Source organism: Asparagus officinalis, chromosome 9, assembly GCF_001876935.1.
Source record: "Asparagus officinalis chromosome 9, Aspof.V1, whole genome shotgun sequence".
NCBI classification, from domain to species: domain Eukaryota; kingdom Viridiplantae; phylum Streptophyta; class Magnoliopsida; order Asparagales; family Asparagaceae; genus Asparagus; species Asparagus officinalis.
This window is the reverse complement of record NC_033802.1, coordinates 61,506,104-61,525,281: the sequence shown is the minus strand read 5'-3', so window position 1 is coordinate 61,525,281 and position 19,178 is coordinate 61,506,104. Positions and strand designations below refer to the sequence as shown.

The 19,178-nt window shown below is 39.8% G+C and overlaps 1 protein-coding gene across 1 annotated transcript; it reads right to left on the bottom strand.

Moving 5' to 3' along the window:
- On the bottom strand, positions 7,483–13,326 carry LOC109823513 (protein FAR1-RELATED SEQUENCE 5-like). The gene is made up of 5 exons (XM_020389791.1): positions 13,188–13,326; positions 8,824–8,900; positions 8,027–8,769; positions 7,678–7,936; positions 7,483–7,599 (listed from the first exon to the last, which is right to left on the bottom strand). Exons 1-5 carry the CDS (start codon positions 13,324–13,326, stop codon positions 7,483–7,485), a joined length of 1,335 nt encoding a protein of 444 aa, XP_020245380.1.

Below are 19,178 nucleotides of genomic sequence, written 5' to 3'. Positions count from 1 at the left end.
TTTTATTCGAGTTTATTGTAATGACTAAAGTTGTAATAGATTCGATAGCAATGAAGACAGTAACTTTTATCGCAAACAAACTGGCGACCACAGTGGGAGCCAACAGCCTCGCTGCCGAGGTTGTCGTGTCGTAGCCAACGATCAAGATCCCCGTGGCTGAAGAGGTCGAATACGAGTTTGACCAGCAGAAGTTCGAGGAGTATGTCTCCTCCTCCTCCTCCTCCAGATCTGCCTCTCCTTGCAGGTGCAGGAAGGCCTCCTCCTCCCAGAAGATCCGTCAGTCTCCAGATCTAAAGACCCAAGAAATCGATCTCTCCGTAGCCGATGCTACAGTCGTACCTCGCAATGGTCCGCCGGCATTCAATGAGACCAGATCTGCAGATTTGAACTCCTTCATGATCAAGGAGTCGACTGCTGAAGGCGCACTAACTCTATCAAAGAGAGCACGTCAAAGGAAACGCCAACGCCTCGCGCGCCAATTCGCCAAGGCTTTGGATCAGGTGGATGGACTGCATTACCAAGCAGATCTGGAGTTCAGAAAGCTCCAAGTGGCTAATCTGTTGCCACGACCAGCATCGGAATCCTCCTCTTGATCTCCAATTAACGAATGGGTTCGTGTTAAAAGAATCCGCTCTACTATCGAAGAGCGGATCCAGAAGCACCGCACCTTGCTTGTGCATGCCCGGACCCTTGTGCGAAAAGCACAGGAAATGCAAAAGGAAGAGGCAGTTAAGAGATCGCCGAGATCCAAACAAGTTTGGGTGCCAAAAGCCAAATCAGCGTCTAAGGCAAAAGCAGGCGACGTTGCTCTCCGGCCTTCATCAACTCCAGACCCTGCTCCCGCATTTCCAGTGAAACCCTATGACAGTGTGGGTCTCTCCAAATCTAGAATCCCATTAAAGGATCGTGTCAGTACCTTACCCGAGAATCGAGGAAAAGCGCTTGTTAAGGAAAGCTTGAGACCGTTAAAGGAGCTTCGAGCAAACATCCGGACTGGGGGTCGTACGCGACTTCCTAACAAATTAATTTCTACAACAGCCCGCTTGGAGGTACGTGCAGAAAACCAGGAGCCCGTTAAGGTTTCACCCTCACAAGAGTGTGATTCCAAACATGTGACTCCTGTAGATGCCAACAAGGCAATGTTTACTCAGAGAAAAACACGTTAGACAGATGAACGCGTTATACCTGAGAATCTATGTAAGCAGCAGATAGGTTACTCCGACTGCAACGTCGATGAGTTGTACTATCGGGCTGGGGGTACGAATAAATCTTGAAAGAGAAGTATCCGGGAAGCGGACTCTCACTGTCCGCGTATTAAAATTATCAGGGCAGTATTATCAGCGTGTAGCTGCCCCAAGACCGCTCCACAGAGGGTCTCAGTATTCGAGAGGATCTCCGATGGAACGACGAAGCCCAAATCAAGGCGTTTCCACCAAAGAGGATCGGTTGCTCGAGATGATAAATTCTCAGAAGTTACCATCAACATGGTCAATAAGGGAAAATCTCCGATTGTTTCAAGTGGTTCTAACCCTAATTTCTCTCCAGGAAGAAGAGTCGGTTCGGGAATAACCCAACGAATATCTCAGCTTTAGCTAGAAGCCGTTGGACATAATGATTACCAGGGCGTTCGTGAAGGAATCCATTCCGATGACGAACTCTTGGATTCTTATTCCGCAATCGCCTCTGACGATACAACGTCTAGCATAGGACAAGCTCGGGAAGTGTTCATGATCAACACCGAGCAAATAACCAAAATCATTGAGGATGCTCTAGCCAAGCAGAAAGAAACGTTCAAAATCGAAATGGAAATGGCTATGCAGGAGATGAGACAAATGCACGACCAACAAATCCGAGCTTTGTCGAATCAGCTAGTTGAATCCAGCCGTCACACCCAGAACGCCGCAGTTGACAGCGATCCAGAAGTGGACGAAATCATCATGGCCGATACACCTCCCAAAAATACTGGGTGTGGTTCAAATGCACACCCTACAGATAACAACGCCGGGGGTGGTTCTGCCAAAGATAATAACACTGGGGGTGGCCGCATTATTCCTCTCGGAAATTGTCCAAAATAGGATATAGGTGAGGACGAAAAGATGAAGGATCTCGAGAGCAAAATTGACGCTCTGATGTCTGTTCGAGAGGTAAAGAAGACCGAGATTCCGTGTCCTTACCCAAGAGAATGGGAATCGATCCCATATCCGACGAAGTTCAACCTGATCAACTTCACGCCGTTTGACGGGAAGGGTTCCCCCACTCAGCATCTGATCTATTTCAAGTCCCACTTGAGCACGATCTCCCGCAATAAAGCCTTGATTGTTCTGTCATTCGTCGGCACCCTTCGCGGGCCTACCTTCGATTGGTACCGCCGTCTCAAGCCCGGAAGCATCAACAGTTGGGAGGACCTAGAGAGCATGTTCCTCGTTCATTTCTTCGATGATGACGTCGAAGTGTCAATAAGGACACTCTTCGATGAGAAACAGAAAAACGGAGAGTCGGTGGATACCTTCATCAAACGCTTCCACAACCAGGCAATGAACTGCAAGGATCCCGTCACGGAGGAATTCGTCTTGCAGACTTGTCATAACAACTTGTCCATTAACATCTTAGACGTTATGGGAGTAGAGCCGCTCAATACCTGGAAAGAGTTGAAGGTGCGCGGAGAGCAGGCCGAACGCTTCCTCAGAAGGAGGAAGGTCGAAAGAAGCCAACCGATGGCTAACCCTCTGAATCCGAGTCTCATTTCTCATGATGAAGGGAAGGCACCTACAACAGTTGTTGACGTTAATCAGACGTCGCAACAGCAACCCCGAAGACAGCAGAAGACTTCGGATCCGAGACTCCAAAAAGAGTACTCATTCAAGGACGAAGACGTTCCAGCCATCTTTGAGACCCTTCTCAAAAACAATAAGATCAAGCTGTCACCCATCACGAATCAAGAGGAAGCTGACAATACTGCGGATCCGAAATACTGCGCGTACCACAGGAGGATCCTTCATCCCACCAAGGCTTGTTTTACTTTAAAGAATAGCATCCAGACCTTGGTTGAAGCCGGCGTCATAACGTTAGGATAAGCCAAATAAAGAATAGCATCCAGACCTTGGTTGAAGCCGGCGTCATAACGTTAGGATAAGCCAAATAAGAACGGCAATACTCCAATAGGTATATGAGTCTAAACTATTCCCACTCTTGACGGGAAGTTCCTGGAGAATTTTTACATGTAATATTCTTAAGGATAACCCGATCATGCAACTGAATACAATGGTAAACCCAGCTTTACAAATGAAGCTGGGGGTAGATAATTTATGTAACAGGAAGTTTCCGAAAGAATGTTAAATGTAATATTCTTAGGGATAACCTGATCATTATGAATAAAGTGATAAACACTAAACTCTTACTGTGATTTCCGAACACTCTTTTGCTGAGACGAGATTTGATCACTTCATTGGATCAATCTTCCCTCACAAAACTCCCATTGGTGTTCGACGACTCATAGTCTTCCACTATAAAACCCCCCATCGATCAGACTAATTGACGGTGGGACCACCAAAATTCCTTTCGGTTGAATCCACTCAAACTTCTATGTGTTTGTGCACTCAACATTCCCATTATTAAATTCCGGACATAATGCTTAGAATTTTGATCTGTCAATCTTTGACGAATTATCAAACCCCTTCGTGTTAAGTCCTTATCACTTGACACTAAGAACCCCTACTGAGTGATTTGTACAAGTCAACACTCCTACTATGCCACTGTTTACCTGGTCAAACCTTCCTACAGTTAGGACCACAACCAAAATCTCCTCTCGATTCCTCCAATGAACGAGAGATCCACAAATCGAGCGATCAAACCTTCCTACAGTTAGGATCGTCTCAAACATCCCGCTCGGTCAAACCTTCCTACAGTTAGTGCCAAAACCAAAATCCCCTCTTGATTCCTCCAATGAACGAGAGGTCCACTTTCAAATCGAGTGATCAAATCTTCCTACAGTTAGGGTCATCTCAAACTCCCGCTTGGTCAAACCTTCCTACAGTTAGGACCAAAACCACAATTCACTCTCGATAAACGAGAAATTTATCTTTAGTTCGGTAATCAAACCTTCCGACAGTTAGGGTTATCCGAATCTTTTCGATTCTCAGAGTGGAGGTCTCACTCCTAGTTTTACCTTTCCGGATTCTAGGGGTGGAGATCCCACCTCGAGTCTCCTTTCCAACTGAAGATAGAATATAAAATTCTTCCTCTTCAGTGTTGGGAGATAGAATATAAAATTCTTCCTCTCCCATTTCGGGTTCGTCTTTGCCCCAACCCAAGAAAAGACATCACTTTTTTAACTCCTAAAATCCGTACCTCACAGGCACGGGGAATTTTATCCCGAATCCTAAGTAGGGATAGATCAATGCTTAACACGCGTTGCCGGTTAGTCTTTGACCGTAAAAAAGATAAAAGACCACATATTCAACATTATGGCAGGTTGTTATTAATAACACCATAATCCGTGCCTCACACGCATGGGGAATTTTATCCCGAAGCCTAAGCAGGGATAAGCCAACGCCTAACACGCGTTGCCGGTTTAGTCTTTTACCGATTGAAGAAGACACCAGAACCCGAGTCTGGGGACTTTTATCCTGAATCCTAAGTAAGGATAAGTCAGCACCTAACACGTGTTGCCGGGTAGCCTATTCCCGTAATAATGGTGAAGTCTACGTATTCGAAGTCGTAGCATCAAGTCTAAGGGAGTTCATTCCTTTAGCACAACGTCACATACGGAACAGATTTAAACAATCTGTTTGCTAGCCCGACTCAAACGGTAGTCGGTAAAGGCACATCAAATCCGTTTATGGCTGAGGATTTGCCAAAAATCCTAAGTCTACGTCTAACACACGTTGCCGGGTAGTCTATTCCCGTGAGAAAGACAAAGTCTACGTATTAAATATCGCTCTTTTAGCACAACGTTATGTGCAGAACGGATCTAAACAATCTGCATGCTAGCCCGACTCAAACGGTAGTCGGTAAAGGCTAATCAAACCCGTTGATGGCTGAGAATTTGCCAAAAATTCTATAAATGCGAGTCATTGACGCACCAGCTCTATTGGTTAGTCTCGTGACTTGAGCATCCAACAACTTTAGGATAAGATCTATACATGCAGATGAATCAACTTTCATAGTTGGTCCTGCAACCCCAACTGTTAGGACCGCTATGCTCCAATACCTTAAGAGCTTAAACTGTGTATACTCCAGAAAACGTATGAGTATAAACTCTCCAATACCTTAAGAGCTTAAACTGTGTATACTCCAGAAAACGTATGAGTATAAACTGTGTCAACGTATGGTGATTCAAAACCCTAGGGTCAACGCCGGTCAACGCGTAACCCTAGGTCAACACCAGTCAACGCGTTGCGATCAAAAAGTCAACATACAACGTTCAAAACCCTAAGGTCAACGCCGGTCTCGGCGTAACTCTAGGTCAACACCAGTCAACGCGTTGCGATCAAAAAAGTCAACACGAGTCGATATATCACGACGGAGATAGTCAGTTCAAAGTCAACTTAATGACACGAACCAAACTCAACTCATCAGTTTTAGATTTGAGACTTCGACGACGGCCAGACGATAAACGCAGCGCCGGAAGGACTTCAGCTATTCGTCAAAGCATCGAATAGACTAAAAATCAAAGTAGTCAAGAATCGAAGCTAACTATAGGTCCTTCACGCCGACTGAAGGCTAGACCAATCACATCCAAAGTATTCCAGCCTCTTCTACAAAAGAAACGAGTCTGGAACGCTTTGAAGGGGGTATCTGTAGGCATCGAAAATTACCTATAGGTCTCCACGAACGGCTCAGTGTTAAGAAAATATGATGAACGTTACTATCCAGTTTACAGAAGCTTGATTGACGTCGACAAACGCTTGAAGTGAATCGACGAACTACGCGAAGCATCGGAGTTTCAGAATAACGAGGATACGAATTGATCGAGAGCCCCGCGTCACCTACAAAAGGCGCTACACCCCTCGTGTCCCAATTGATTCCACAGATGATCTAATCATTGGAGCTTATAGAACTCCTCGTCGGGTTTCCAACGCACTTTGAATCACTCAAATCTGAGTTCGGATGAAGAAGTTAAAGCGGAAACAGACGAACATACGAAAAATGGCGTCTCAACACCCCAAGGTGTCTCGGCCCAGGTTGAGACACCCAAGGGTGTCTCCAACCCCAGATCTGTCCGTTACGTGGTTTTAACCGCCCGGAACTCCCTCAAGCCTATAAATACAAGCCTCAGGCCTTTATTTTTTCAGATCTAGAATTTTGAAGATTAGACGAAGCCCTGCCGGATTAAAGACTGAAGGTACACGAATTTCAGAGAGGAGGAGGAGAGATCGGATCGAGTTCTTCAACGTAAGAGAGAGATTCGTCAGATCTACAGTTTCCCGGATCCGTTCCTTAAGATTATCCCGTTGCGATAATCTTAAGAAGAGTGATTATCTCGCTTCGCCGAGATAAGAGCTACGGTTTCTCGATCCCTTCGCGAATAGATGAAGCTCTACCCAATTTTTCAGCAATCAGATCTGATCGATGGTAGTCCACGGATAAACCCCGGCACAGGCAAAGACACCCACGCAAGCAGAAGATCGATAAATGATCTCCCTGCGTTTGTTTGACAAAGTTGTAAACTTGTTTTATTTTCATTGTGTAAGGAGATCTTATAAAAAGATCAACTTTTTATTTTATTCGAGTTTATTGTAATGACCAAAGTTGTAATAGATTCGATAGAAATGAAGACAACAACTTTCACCGCAAACAGTATTAAAATTCATAAATAAAAATTATTCCTTTATAATATATGATGTATATATATTTAAATCAAGATTTTAATTAGAAAATAGATTTAAGATTATTTGAATCTTAAAATCAATGTATAAAACTTAAGTAGAAATGGTAAGTGGGTTAAAAATATAACATCATATGTGCAATAATACAAATAATTAGTTGCGATCAAATTTTAAACGAATATTTAATAAACAAACGAATCGAATATGCATCTGGTTAAATTCTATTTGTTAGTAAACTCGAATACTAAAAAATATTTGTTTAACGGTAAATGAACTACCGAATCGAATATGACCGAATAGTTATTCGAACAATTATCGAACTATTTGTTAATTATTTGGTTCATTTCCACCCCTACTCTGCTGCATCCCTCTCCAATAACAATGACGTGTCCATTCTTGGCATCGACTTTGTTCCTTCATAGTTTAATCTTGCGTTTGTATGCCTTTGCTTATCCATAGCACTCTCGTATCGGAGATAAAATTCTATCAATGTGTCAGATCTACGGTTGAATTTGTCAAAGAAACTGTTCTCACTCTCTGATATTTATGTAGTACGCAATAAACCAGTCATTGGATCATCAACATAATAGGCTGGAATCCATGACTCCCGAATGTTATACAGTTCACACAACCATTCATTACTTTCAAGCTTAAATTATTTCATAACATCGTTCCAACCCACTTCAAATGTTGCTGGATCTATATCTGTACTCCAAATCAGTGCATTTATCTTGCTCTTGAAATCATCCATCTTCAAAATGCATTTTGCCAACTACAATATAAATATATAACGAAAGATTCAGTATTTATCTAATGAGGATTCATGATGTTTATATGTGGGATTCATTACCTTTTGATTAAATTTCTTCATGATGTGCCACATGCACAAACGGTGACGTGCTTCTCTAAAGATGGTTGGTATAGCTTGCTTCATGGCAGGGCACTGATCTGTAACAATACATTTTGGCTCGCGAATCATGCATTTCATGAATACCTCAAAAACCCAGACATAGTTATCAATGTCCTCTTTAGCTATCAATCCTGCTACAAATACAACACACTTCTTATGATTGTCTAGCCCAGTGAATGGAACAAACTTCATGTTGTACCTATTGTATCACATACAAAAAATATAAGATTCACTATGATATATAATTCCAATATTGCAAAATCGTAAGAGATTAACTATAAAATCTTACTTGTTTGTGGCATATGTAGAGTCAAATGATATCACATCTCCAAATACATCGTAATTTCTTCGTCCAATAACATCTGCCCAAAAAATGCGAGTTAATCGACCATCTTCATCGACTGCATAATCATCGAAAAATCCATCACACATCTCCTTCTTATCCGTGAACTTCTCGATGATCATTTGAGCATCTCGATCACCAATATAAAGCTTCACATCCCTACTCCAATTTTTAAACTCGGTACACGTAGCACCAACATTAGAATAACTTCCACACAACTCCTTAGCAAAGTTATATGTTTTGTTAGGTCCCATGTTGGCTTTTGCACCATCAAATACAAGTTTCTTATGTGCGAGACCCATAACTCTATTTGACTTCAAAAATTGTTTCCTACTCCCGGACACCAAACGATGAGAATGCTCTTCAACGAATGAGAGAACATTATATCCTTTCAAACCATCGAACTTAAAAATGACTTTAGCTTTGCAACCACATCTACTAGATACAATTCTCTTTCTCTTTTTCACATTGCTACTAGAATCCTCAAAATCAACATCCATCTTTGATTCATTACTGCCAGCTCTACTGCAAAGAATGTGTTTAAGAAGAACTGTACCGTCCTCATGTTTCTTCTCTGTATGTCGTCTGATCTCAAACCCACTTTTACGTCCATACTCTCGGTAAAACTCTATATCATCCTCTAGTGATCGGAAGCTTTGGTTTAGATAATGTTTAAATTCAGCTTCAACCTGAGGTTTTCAATACATACCACCACCTGGTGATTGAAAAGGAATCGAGCTAACTTCGTCCATTCCATCTTCGCCAAAATTACTGTCCGATGCATTTCTAACATGTGGTTCATTTATTTGCTCATTGTTGCCTACAATTGAAAATAAAACAACATAAATCATATGACTAAGTTTTGATATACTGAATCTGGATCCATTACAATGAATATGGATTCACTGGAGTGAATCTCGATTCACTGCATTGAATCCAGTTTCACTACAGTGAATCAAGATTCACTCTAGTGAATCCAGATTCACTGGAGTATCATTTCCACTGACACAACTTCATCTTCTTCCAGACGAGATAAACAACATCATATTCTTCCAGACCACTGAGTAATAATTCAGAAATATTTTTTTTACCGTAAACATGTGAATACATTATGAAAATCACTGCAGACTCTAACAACTAGAACGTGCTCACCTGAATTCAAGCTCTCCATTTAAATCTCCATAAAATGTTTAAGAATGTAAGCTCCTAGATAATAAGTGAATCTTCGTGAATATGCATTGCTGGTGTTAACAAATCACTTAGAATCCAAATTTTAATCACTGATAGCCACAATAATAGTTAATGAAGAAGGACATATACTTACAGTGATGACAGATGAAAGTAGAAAGATATATCAATGGTGAGGACAGATGAAAAGGGAAATGTTGATGGTGAGTTGACGAGCTTCTTAATTTGTATTTTGAAAAAGTTCACGAATACCAAATATTGAAGATGTTAGTTCAGTTGGTCGTAGATGATAATGGTGATTTTTGTTACAGCAATGTTGTTTGTGTGGCTGTGGAGTGACTAGAAGACGATTTCTCGATTGAGAGAGAGCTGAAGGACGATGAACGAGAGCTGCTGGTTGTGGAGTGAGAGAGCTGCTGTTCGTGACTGTTGGGTTGCCTGAGCCGTGAGATCACATGGGGAAATGGAAAACTACACTTGCATGGAGAACTCAACAGACACATGCATTCATTACCTCTCTTTGGTGGCTGTTAATTTTACATGATTAACCTTATGCAGTTATAATAATATTATAATCCCAGCCATTGGATGAATCTAGATCCAATGGAGTATATTGGTTTTTAGTTTTTAAGACATGGAGATATTATATGTATTTTTGCCATGAGTGAGAATGGAACGGACATCTTGTCATGAGTGAGATTAATGGAACTGACTTCTTATATTTTGATGAATTGTGATTGTGATCAATTCGATTACAAATTTCCAAATAAATAAATATTTGGACTGAACCTTCATACATCTAGAACTTTTTTGGAGTTAATAAATTGTACAAATGCAAATAGATAATCACATCCAGGATAACTACTATTTAAATGGTTTATTTATATTTTATGTGAATCAAAACCTTAATGAATGTAATTTCCAATGGTTTCTTCCTTATTGTAAAACTAAACGGCTAGCAGGTTATTGGGAATCCAACGTCTTTATTGAATAGAGCGAGAGCATGCAATTAATATACTTAAGTCCCCAGGAGCCCTCTCCTTGTACTCACCATTTTCTTTCCTTCTCCTTGGAACTTCCATACATTCTTTTTGTTTATATTTTATTGAGATTTTTATTTTAAGGAGAAAATGGAGAATGCTCGTGAGCACATAGAGAGGATATATAAGGAGAAAGAGTTTTTTTATTGGTCGAGAGGACGAAGAGCATTAAGCTATCATTTTACTGACTTAAATCTATTGAAAATGTTTGATATATCAAAACGGTTTTTCTATAGAGTGCCCTTGGGCACTCTATAGGAGAGGAGAGAGATACAGAGAAATGAATGAAGAGAGGATCCCAATGCAAATCAGGGGGGCCCCTTCCTCATTCATTTCTTTCTATCTCTCTCCTCTCTTATAGAGTTATAGAGTGCCCAATGGCACTCTATAGAAAAACCGATATCAAAATGGGCATAATATTTCAAAGAAATCCATCTTGGGCTTTTGAGTGATCTAAAGAAAACCCTTCCGAACGTTAAAAAACTAGAGAAATCCTCCTAAACTACTTTGGAGAGTTTCACGAAATCATTGAACTTTCCAAAACTAAGAATTTAATGGGTACTATTATTTTACCTCTTCTACATTAAGCTAACCGTATAAACTATACCTTCTAGGGTAACTTTTGGACCAAGGTAAAGGTATCAAACTTAAAATTGAACTTTCCAAAACTAAGAATTTCATGGGTACTATTACATATAAAAAATAGTGATAAGCCATTACTCCCTCAAATCTTCAATGATTTCATGCTAGTCCCTCAAATGTTTGAAGTTGCTCATAATCCTATGGTGTCTCGCAATTTTCTCGTCGATCACCAAAATACTAGTCAAATAATGTTTTTATGAACATAGAGCACTTTTGAGGAAAGCACAAATTGAGGGGTATTTTGATCATTGAGGGACCAAATTGCGAGAACCCTTAAGATTAGAGGGGCTTATAATGAACAATCTTACAGATTTGAGTAGGGTTGTCAAAAATGGGCCGGCTTGGCCCGACCCAGGCCCGGGCTCGAGCGCGCAGTGCACCGGGCCGGGCCGGTTATTTTACTTTTTTTTTCAAATTTCAAGAGTACATAATGATAAATTAAGAAAAATTTTGATAAAAAAATCAATCATATTATTAATCATTTGTAATTATATAATTTACAAATACAAAAAATCATAGAAATTAAAACGATAAAAATTAACAATCAGTTAATCACTAACAATTACAAATTTATTTTGAAATTTAAAGCATCACAATAGATGAATACATCCCAACTAGGTTGGCACCTACTCATCTATATCACTATTATTTGCAACTCTTTTCAAAATAATTTATCACAAATTTTTAGCTAAGAAATAAAAATTACAAACTAATGAATAATTTCTACTATTTATCTCTATCTGCTATTCCCAACTCTTTAAGTTTAACTTAAATACTAGTCATCCGATCAATGTCTTGATTTCTCTTCTCGTACCTCCACTAATCTTGTAGACACATTACCACATGTACGGTATACGGATCTAACGATGTCCTATGGCCGTTGATCAAACGTCCTGCTATGTTGAAGGTGGATTTCGAAGCTACCGTGGAAACCTACACTGTTAGTAAGTCACGAGTCATGATGGAAAGTATATGATATGAAACTGTCCCATATACTTTCCACAATTGTAAAATATCGAAACTATTATTTTGAATTTTAACTAAATATGCAGTTAAATATTGTTCAATTTTAGAAACTTTCATTAATGATCCAAATCCACCAGTTAGCTGGGCTATCGTTAATTCCCTATCAAAACTCTTACCTTTGCCCCGAATTGAACTCGTAGAAGCAAAAGCTGTAGACTGATGTGCAGACCATATTTAGCTGTCTACACATCATGTAATCTTTGAAAATAAATTCTAATAGTATTATGATGAGTAAGAGCAGTAATAGTTTGACCATCATCAGTGTTTATTATTATGTTACCATACAAATAATTTAACAAACTTCAAAGGCCAACATTCTTCAAACATGGATCAATAAGAACCCCAAAACCAAAAATAATAGGAATATGCCTAAAATACTTATTAAATTTACTTTTCATTTAAAAAATCATATTAATTTCCAAAATAATTATCCATACGATAATTGTTAAATTTTTTTGAATATTTAAAACTTGTTAAGCGGCTTGAATAATAGTTGGATAATAACAACCAGATAATAACATAGTAGCATCATAAAAAACTTGTAACATCTCTTTTACACTATATATAACTAACCATTCATCCTCATTTATTCCATACATATTACCAGAGCTAGAACTAAAAATTTAGACAGCAATAAAATCATTTATAATTTCTTTATACTCTATTGCTATATTTAACATCACATATGTAGAATTTCACCTATGGTCAACATCTTTTGAAATTAATCTGTGTTTAAATTTTTTTCTTTTACACAATTATTTTCATCTTTTAAGTCTTTGTTCAGAAGCGCATTATGAGCATAAGCTACTGTCTTAATGTTTTCTATCATGGATTTAATTTCACCAAATGTAATTTGAATAATTAAATTTAAAATATGACACATACATCTAATATGAAAAAAATCACTATGATATGGCAATATCAAAGATGATTTGATATGTTCAACATCTATATTATTATTACTTGCATTATTTAGTGAAAGAAAAAAATATTTTTTTAAAATTTCTAATTTTATAAGTTCTTTAATTATTAAATTTACAATATTAATACCACTATGTGAATTTTTAAATGCAATAAAAAAATATATCTTTTAAAAATTTGCTAATTATCATTAATCCAGTGTGCTGTGATACATAAATAACCAGTTTGTGCTTTAGATGTCTAAATATCATAAGTTAAAAAAAATTACAGTTTAAACTTTGAAGTTGAACCTTCCGCAGTATCAACTGGTTCAACATGAGCGCCCTCAAGCACTCTCTTTGAAGTTGAGCTCTCTAGCTCCACCTGCTTGCTAGACTCCTTTTCAGTACCTGTAGTATCAATAACAAACTCCTTTCTCGGGTGAAGCATGGATTTTTCATCAAAAGTAACATCCCTACTAATAATAAATTTAGGTGACTTGGGATCAGAACACCACAATCTATATCCCTTCACCCCAGTAGCATATCCTAGAAAGATAGCTTTCTGTGCTCTGGGTTCAAGCTTACCATTATTAACATGAAAATAAGCAGAGCAACCAAATACTCTTAAATGAGAGTAATTAGCAGGGGCACCAGATCATACCTCTTCTGGAGTCTTAAAATTAATTGCTTTAGAAGGAGATCTGTTTATCAAATAGCAAGCTGTGTTGACTGCCTCGACCCAAAAGTTTTTTGACAAACCGACATTAGAGAGCATGCACCGAGCTCTCTCTAAAAGTGTTCTGTTCATCCTTTCTGCAACTCCATTTTGCTGTGGTGTATGCCGAACTATACGATGACGCACAATACCTTCATTCTTGCAGAACTGATCAAACTCTGTAGAACAAAACTCCATCCCATTGTCGGTTCTGAGGCGCTTCACTTTCTTTCCTGTTTGCTTCTCAATCATAACCTTCCATTGCTTGAAGGTTGCAAACACATCACTTTTATGCTTCAAAGGATACACCCAAACTTTTCTGAAATAATCATCAATCAATGTTAGCAGAAAACGAGCTCCACCTTTCGATGGAACCTGAGAGGGACCCCAAACATCTGAATGGATATAATCTAAAGTACCATTGGTTCTATGGACACCGGTACTAAAGGATACTCTATGGTGTTTGCCGAAAACACAATGCTCACAAAAATCTAATTTGCTGGTTTTCTGACCACAAAGCAGACCTTGTTTGCTTAATATATCTAGTCCTCTCTCACTCATATGCCCTAACCGCATATGCCACAAATGTGTAGTGTCTGAATCTGAATCCTCTGAGGATGACACTGCTGCAGCACCTATCACTGTACTGCCTTCAAGGATATAGAGGGTATTTATATTTTTTCCTTTCATCACAACAAGAGAGCCTTTACTAACTCTCAAAACTCCACATTCAACCGAAAACTTAAAACCATTTGAGTCAAGGGTGCCTAAAGAAATAAGGTTCTTCTTTAACTCGGGAATATGACGGACATTGCTCAATGTTCTAACAATACCATCATGGGTTCTAATCTTAATTGATCCGATACCAACAGTCTTGCAAGGCATGTTATTTCCTAACAAGACATTCCCACCATCGATAAACTGATATGTGACAAACCAATTCCTATGTGGACACATATGGTAGGAACAACCCGAATTAAGTACCCACTCATTTTGTGAATGAGTATTAACACTAACCGAAAGAACTTCATGTGAACTAGAAGACTCTTCAGTTACAGTGACAACTAAAGGTTTCACCTCCTCAGACTTTGACTGTGAATTATCCTTTGCTTTGAACGCTGGAAAATTAGGTTTTATATGCCCATATTTGTGACAGTAATAACATTCAACATTTCTTCTTGGTCTGGACTTTGATCTAGACATGTTTCTAGATTTGCCTCTACCACCAACACCCTTTTCAGGATGACCACGAGCGAACAAGCCTTCAGCTTGATCCTCTCCTCCTACGACAGACACTTTCTGCCTTAACTCTTTTGAATGTAAGGCTGATTTGACATCCTCCAAAGAAAGTGTATCTCTACCGCATAACATGCTATTGACAAAATTTTCATAGGAATGAGGTAATGAACATAACAAGATGAGTGCTTGATCTTCTTCGTCAATTTTAACATCAATATTCTTTAAATCCATAAGAATAGTGTTAAGTTCATCTAAGTGGTCTTTAATTCGCATATCTTCCTTCATGCGAAGGGTGAAGAGGTGTTGCTTCAAATAAAGCTTGTTCGTCAGAGATTTTGTCATGTACAAGCTCTTCAACTTGAGCCACAAGCCGGCGGCAGTATCTTCATCGGCAACCTCCTGCAGGACCTCATCGGCCAAACAGAGCTGTATGGCACTATACGCCTTCATCTTCAGCTCTTCTTTCTTATCATCGGGCATAGATTCCGGCAACTTATCCTTTCCGGACAAGACCTTGAACAGTCCTTGTTGTACTAGGAGAGCTCTCATTTTACTCTCCACAAACTGAAGCTATTTTTCCCATCGAATTTCTCCACTTTATACTTCTCAGAAGACATCTTGAAGCCAATTAGAACAGTAACTGTATTTATGAACAGTAACTGTATTTATGAACAGTAACCGTATTTACGAATAGTAACCGTACATATGAATAGTGACCGTACGTATGAATAGTAACAATACTTTTGAATAGTACCGTACACGTGAATAATATCCAATGCCTTTAAAGAGTAAATGATAATCTAGCTTATTTTCTGATGTGGAGGATCCATTTTTAGTGGCAGGCCCAGAGCATACGATAAACAGATACACGTACTCTAAGCAGGCTCTGATGCCAGTTTGTTGCAGCTGAGGGGCTTCACAGACACAGAAGATGTCTATACAAGAGTGGACAAATAGAAAACAGCACACCAGGATTTAACGTGGTTCGGTCAGTATGACCTACGTCCACGGGCGAGAACAGCAGAGAATTTCACTAATCACCAACGAGAAGATTACAAAGAGGAGATCACTCTCTTGCCAGAGACTCACACAAAGAAAGAGACAAATTCTTTCTATCTCACTCTCTTCTCTCTCTCTTCTTTTCTCTAAATATTTTGTTTCTCTCCGACTGATGCATTAAACCCTCTCCCCTCATCCCCCTTATATAATCATAAGAAAACAATAAAATATACAAAGGGGTAGGTGAGGCTTTGACAATTGAGCTGTTAATTTTGAAAAAACAAACCCAAAGCAGGCAGATGAAGACATTTTCAAAGTCACGTTTCTCACAGTTTCAATGAAGAACCATGCCCAGAGTGTAACATTGGGTACATTGTCCGTGAATGGGTTGAAGATAATCTGATGCTCTCTAACACAAAACAAATATATGATCCTTCTAAAACACTTCCTACCACCACTATAGTCTTGCCTTTAAAAGCTGAAAAGGTTAAAGCAGTAAAGCAACAGCTACTAAAAACGTGTGCATCCTGAAATTCTACTGTTCCTTTCAAAAATTAAATAGCTGGCAGTAAGGGAAGACAACAATGATCCAAGGCACAATACAGTGGATCATCATTCTGGCTTTTCCATGGGGACTGAGATGGTCGCAAACTCCCCGTTCATAATTCAGGCAGACTTCCTTCTATCTTCATCAAGGGAGTCGATACTTTCGGATAGCCCCTGGAACAAGGGAATTCTTGTTCCTTCTGCCTTCAACATTGCTTTTATCTCCTTGGTGAAATCAACAGAGACTGCTCCCTCTTCCTGCATTTCCTCCATCTTTCGTTTCCTCCCCATAAAAAGCTCTTCAATAATTGACTCTTTGAGGCTATCCATCAAAGAAAAACTAGTGGCAGAGCATGTTGTACCATGTGAATCTCAAACTCCACAAAGATTCTCCTCTAAACCCAGTGAACTTGGTCGACTGAAGCCGGCCTTTTGGAATGTCCTGGACAAGGTGGAGAAGATTAAGGTAGACTTGTAGGACTTGTTATCTCACGGGATCTATGTCCTGAGTTCATCATTTGATAATAAAGATTATGATGAAGTGTTGAATTATTTGGGAGTGGGATTTGTTGAGAAGCAATGGTATGGAAAGTGCATTCAGAGGTCTAATCTTGTCAGAGAAGTTACTGAGGAGGTTTACTTGGACTTTCTATGTTTCGAAGCTGATAATTGGTCGGATTTTCTTCAAGAAAATCAGTGACGGTAAAAATGTAAAGAGTGTTGCTACGGGGACCCAAAATATGAGACCAAGGGAGGAGACATGTGAGGTGTCCTCTCCCTATTGCATAATGAGTTGGCATGAGTTGACATGGCCAACTCATTATGCAATAGGGAAGGGACACCTCACCTGTCCCCTCCATTGATCCCATATTTTGGGTCAATAGATAAATTTACATTGTACCTCAATAGAGTAATCCTTCTCTGTCAGGCAGTGCTACTTCTCATAGCACGCTTTCTTAAAGCGTTCACCTCTTTTTGAAGAACATTGTAAAATACACCTGAAATAAAAGCATCCAACAACATCTAATCCATAATATGCTAATGTCACTCCATCCTCTCTTTTATTAACAGAAGGTTTGAATTGTTTTTAAGTATATAGTGATCTGCTACACTTTTGTGAAACATTCTTGTTCGTTATGGTTATCCTTTTGCATTTTACTAATTATTCATAGCATATCTGCTATCCTAGTGTAGCATTATAACTGTTGCCAATATTAACTCAATGATACTTATTCACTGTCAATATTTCCATCCATCATGATGCTATTCACTGTCAATATTTCCATCCATCATGATGCTACCCTATTTTCATGAATATTTCTTATAAAACTATGTAACAACCTAGAAAACTTCTTTCATCATATGTAATTTTCTTCCTGAGCATTCATCAACGCATTGATTTTGCTCTCCAAATCTCTCATTTTTTTTCCTCACTCGTATCTGTCTTCGAGTGGTTTCGAGGAGAAGTAACGTGGTCTTCCTTTGTATTGTTATCATCCGAAAGACCACCCCCAGTATTGTTATTGACAGGAGGAGTGTTCATGTTAACATTCTCATCCACTTCCCGCTCGTTATCATCTTGGTTCGGATTATTGCGACGGCTAGACTCTCCCTGATGAGTTGTTAGTGCTGCAATTTGTTGGTCATGCATCTCCCTCATTTGCTGCATATCCATTTTCATTTCAAATTTAAAACTGTCTTTTTGCTTGGCTAAAGCGTCCTCAAGAATCTTAGCCACTTGCACGGCGCTAATCATGAGTGATTCGTAGGGTTGTCCCGCACTCGATGCGGTGTCATCAGAAGCCATCGCTGAGCAAGCATCCGAGCAAGCATCCGAGCAAGCATCCGATGTTTCATCATCTGAAGGAAGTCCCTTCTGCATTCTTTGGTAATCCCTTCGTCTACTGGTCCCCGATCGCAATCGAGTTATACGCTGGGACACTGCGGCAAACTGATTCGGACTAAAGTGTCGCGTTGACTTCCCTCTCCCGGTCATATTGACAGATACTTCTAGAAATTCATCATCTTGAAGGGCAGGTTTTTTCCTGCAGAAGCGTGTTGGCTTGGACTTGGATGTTCCGGTAGAAATCCTTTCAAACACCGACACCCTTTCTGGGGTCTTCGGGCAGCAACATTCTGACAATACCGCCTTGATGATCTTGGCACACGGACAATGAGAGTCCGTGTCTCGGGCACTCATTTTCCTATATTTGTTCGCACCCCCAGCTTGATAGTACAACTCGTCAGTTTGATGACTGGAGCAACCTATCGTGTGTTGGCACGACTTCCCAGGTATAACGTCTTCGTCTGATGAGTACGTTTTCTTCTGGGAACACAACGCTTTGTTAGCGTTTTCAGGAGTCGCATGTTTGAGGCGATGTTTTTGTGAACGTCGGCCCTCAACAGGCTCTTGGATTTCAACACGCAATCCAATACGGTCATTCGCAGGACTTTTCCTGTTATCCATTCTCCTCCACTGCTTAGGAGGAAGACCTCCAGCCTGACAACGTGCTCGAGATTCATTCGATAGGCCTAAGCGCTCTTTGACCGGAGCTTTGCCTCGATCATCGGGTGAAGGGCCAAGGCGATCTTTCATTGTTATTCTAAAACGAGACAAGTCCACACTATCGCGAATCTCAACCAGAGGTGCGGAACTCGATGGAATTGAAGAAATAGGTGCAGGACATCTTCTGCCTTGAATCTGTTGCGGGTCAGACTTGGGTGACTCGTAAGTTGGAGGGTCGGGTTTGGGCAACCTGCAGACTGGAAGGTCGGATCTGAGTGACCCGAGAATTGGCGGG

Coding starts and splice junctions, on each gene's coding strand:
- LOC109823513 (XM_020389791.1), bottom strand. CDS start 13,326: ATGCTTCACCCGAGAAAGGAGTTTGTTATTGATACTACAGGTACTGAA. Junction 8,901..13,187: donor ACCAGTTGATACTGCGGAAG/GTTCAACTTCAA, acceptor TTTCAATTGTAG/GCAACAATGAGCAAATAAAT. Junction 8,770..8,823: donor GCGAAGATGGAATGGACGAA/GTTAGCTCGATT, acceptor TGAAAACCTCAG/GTTGAAGCTGAATTTAAACA.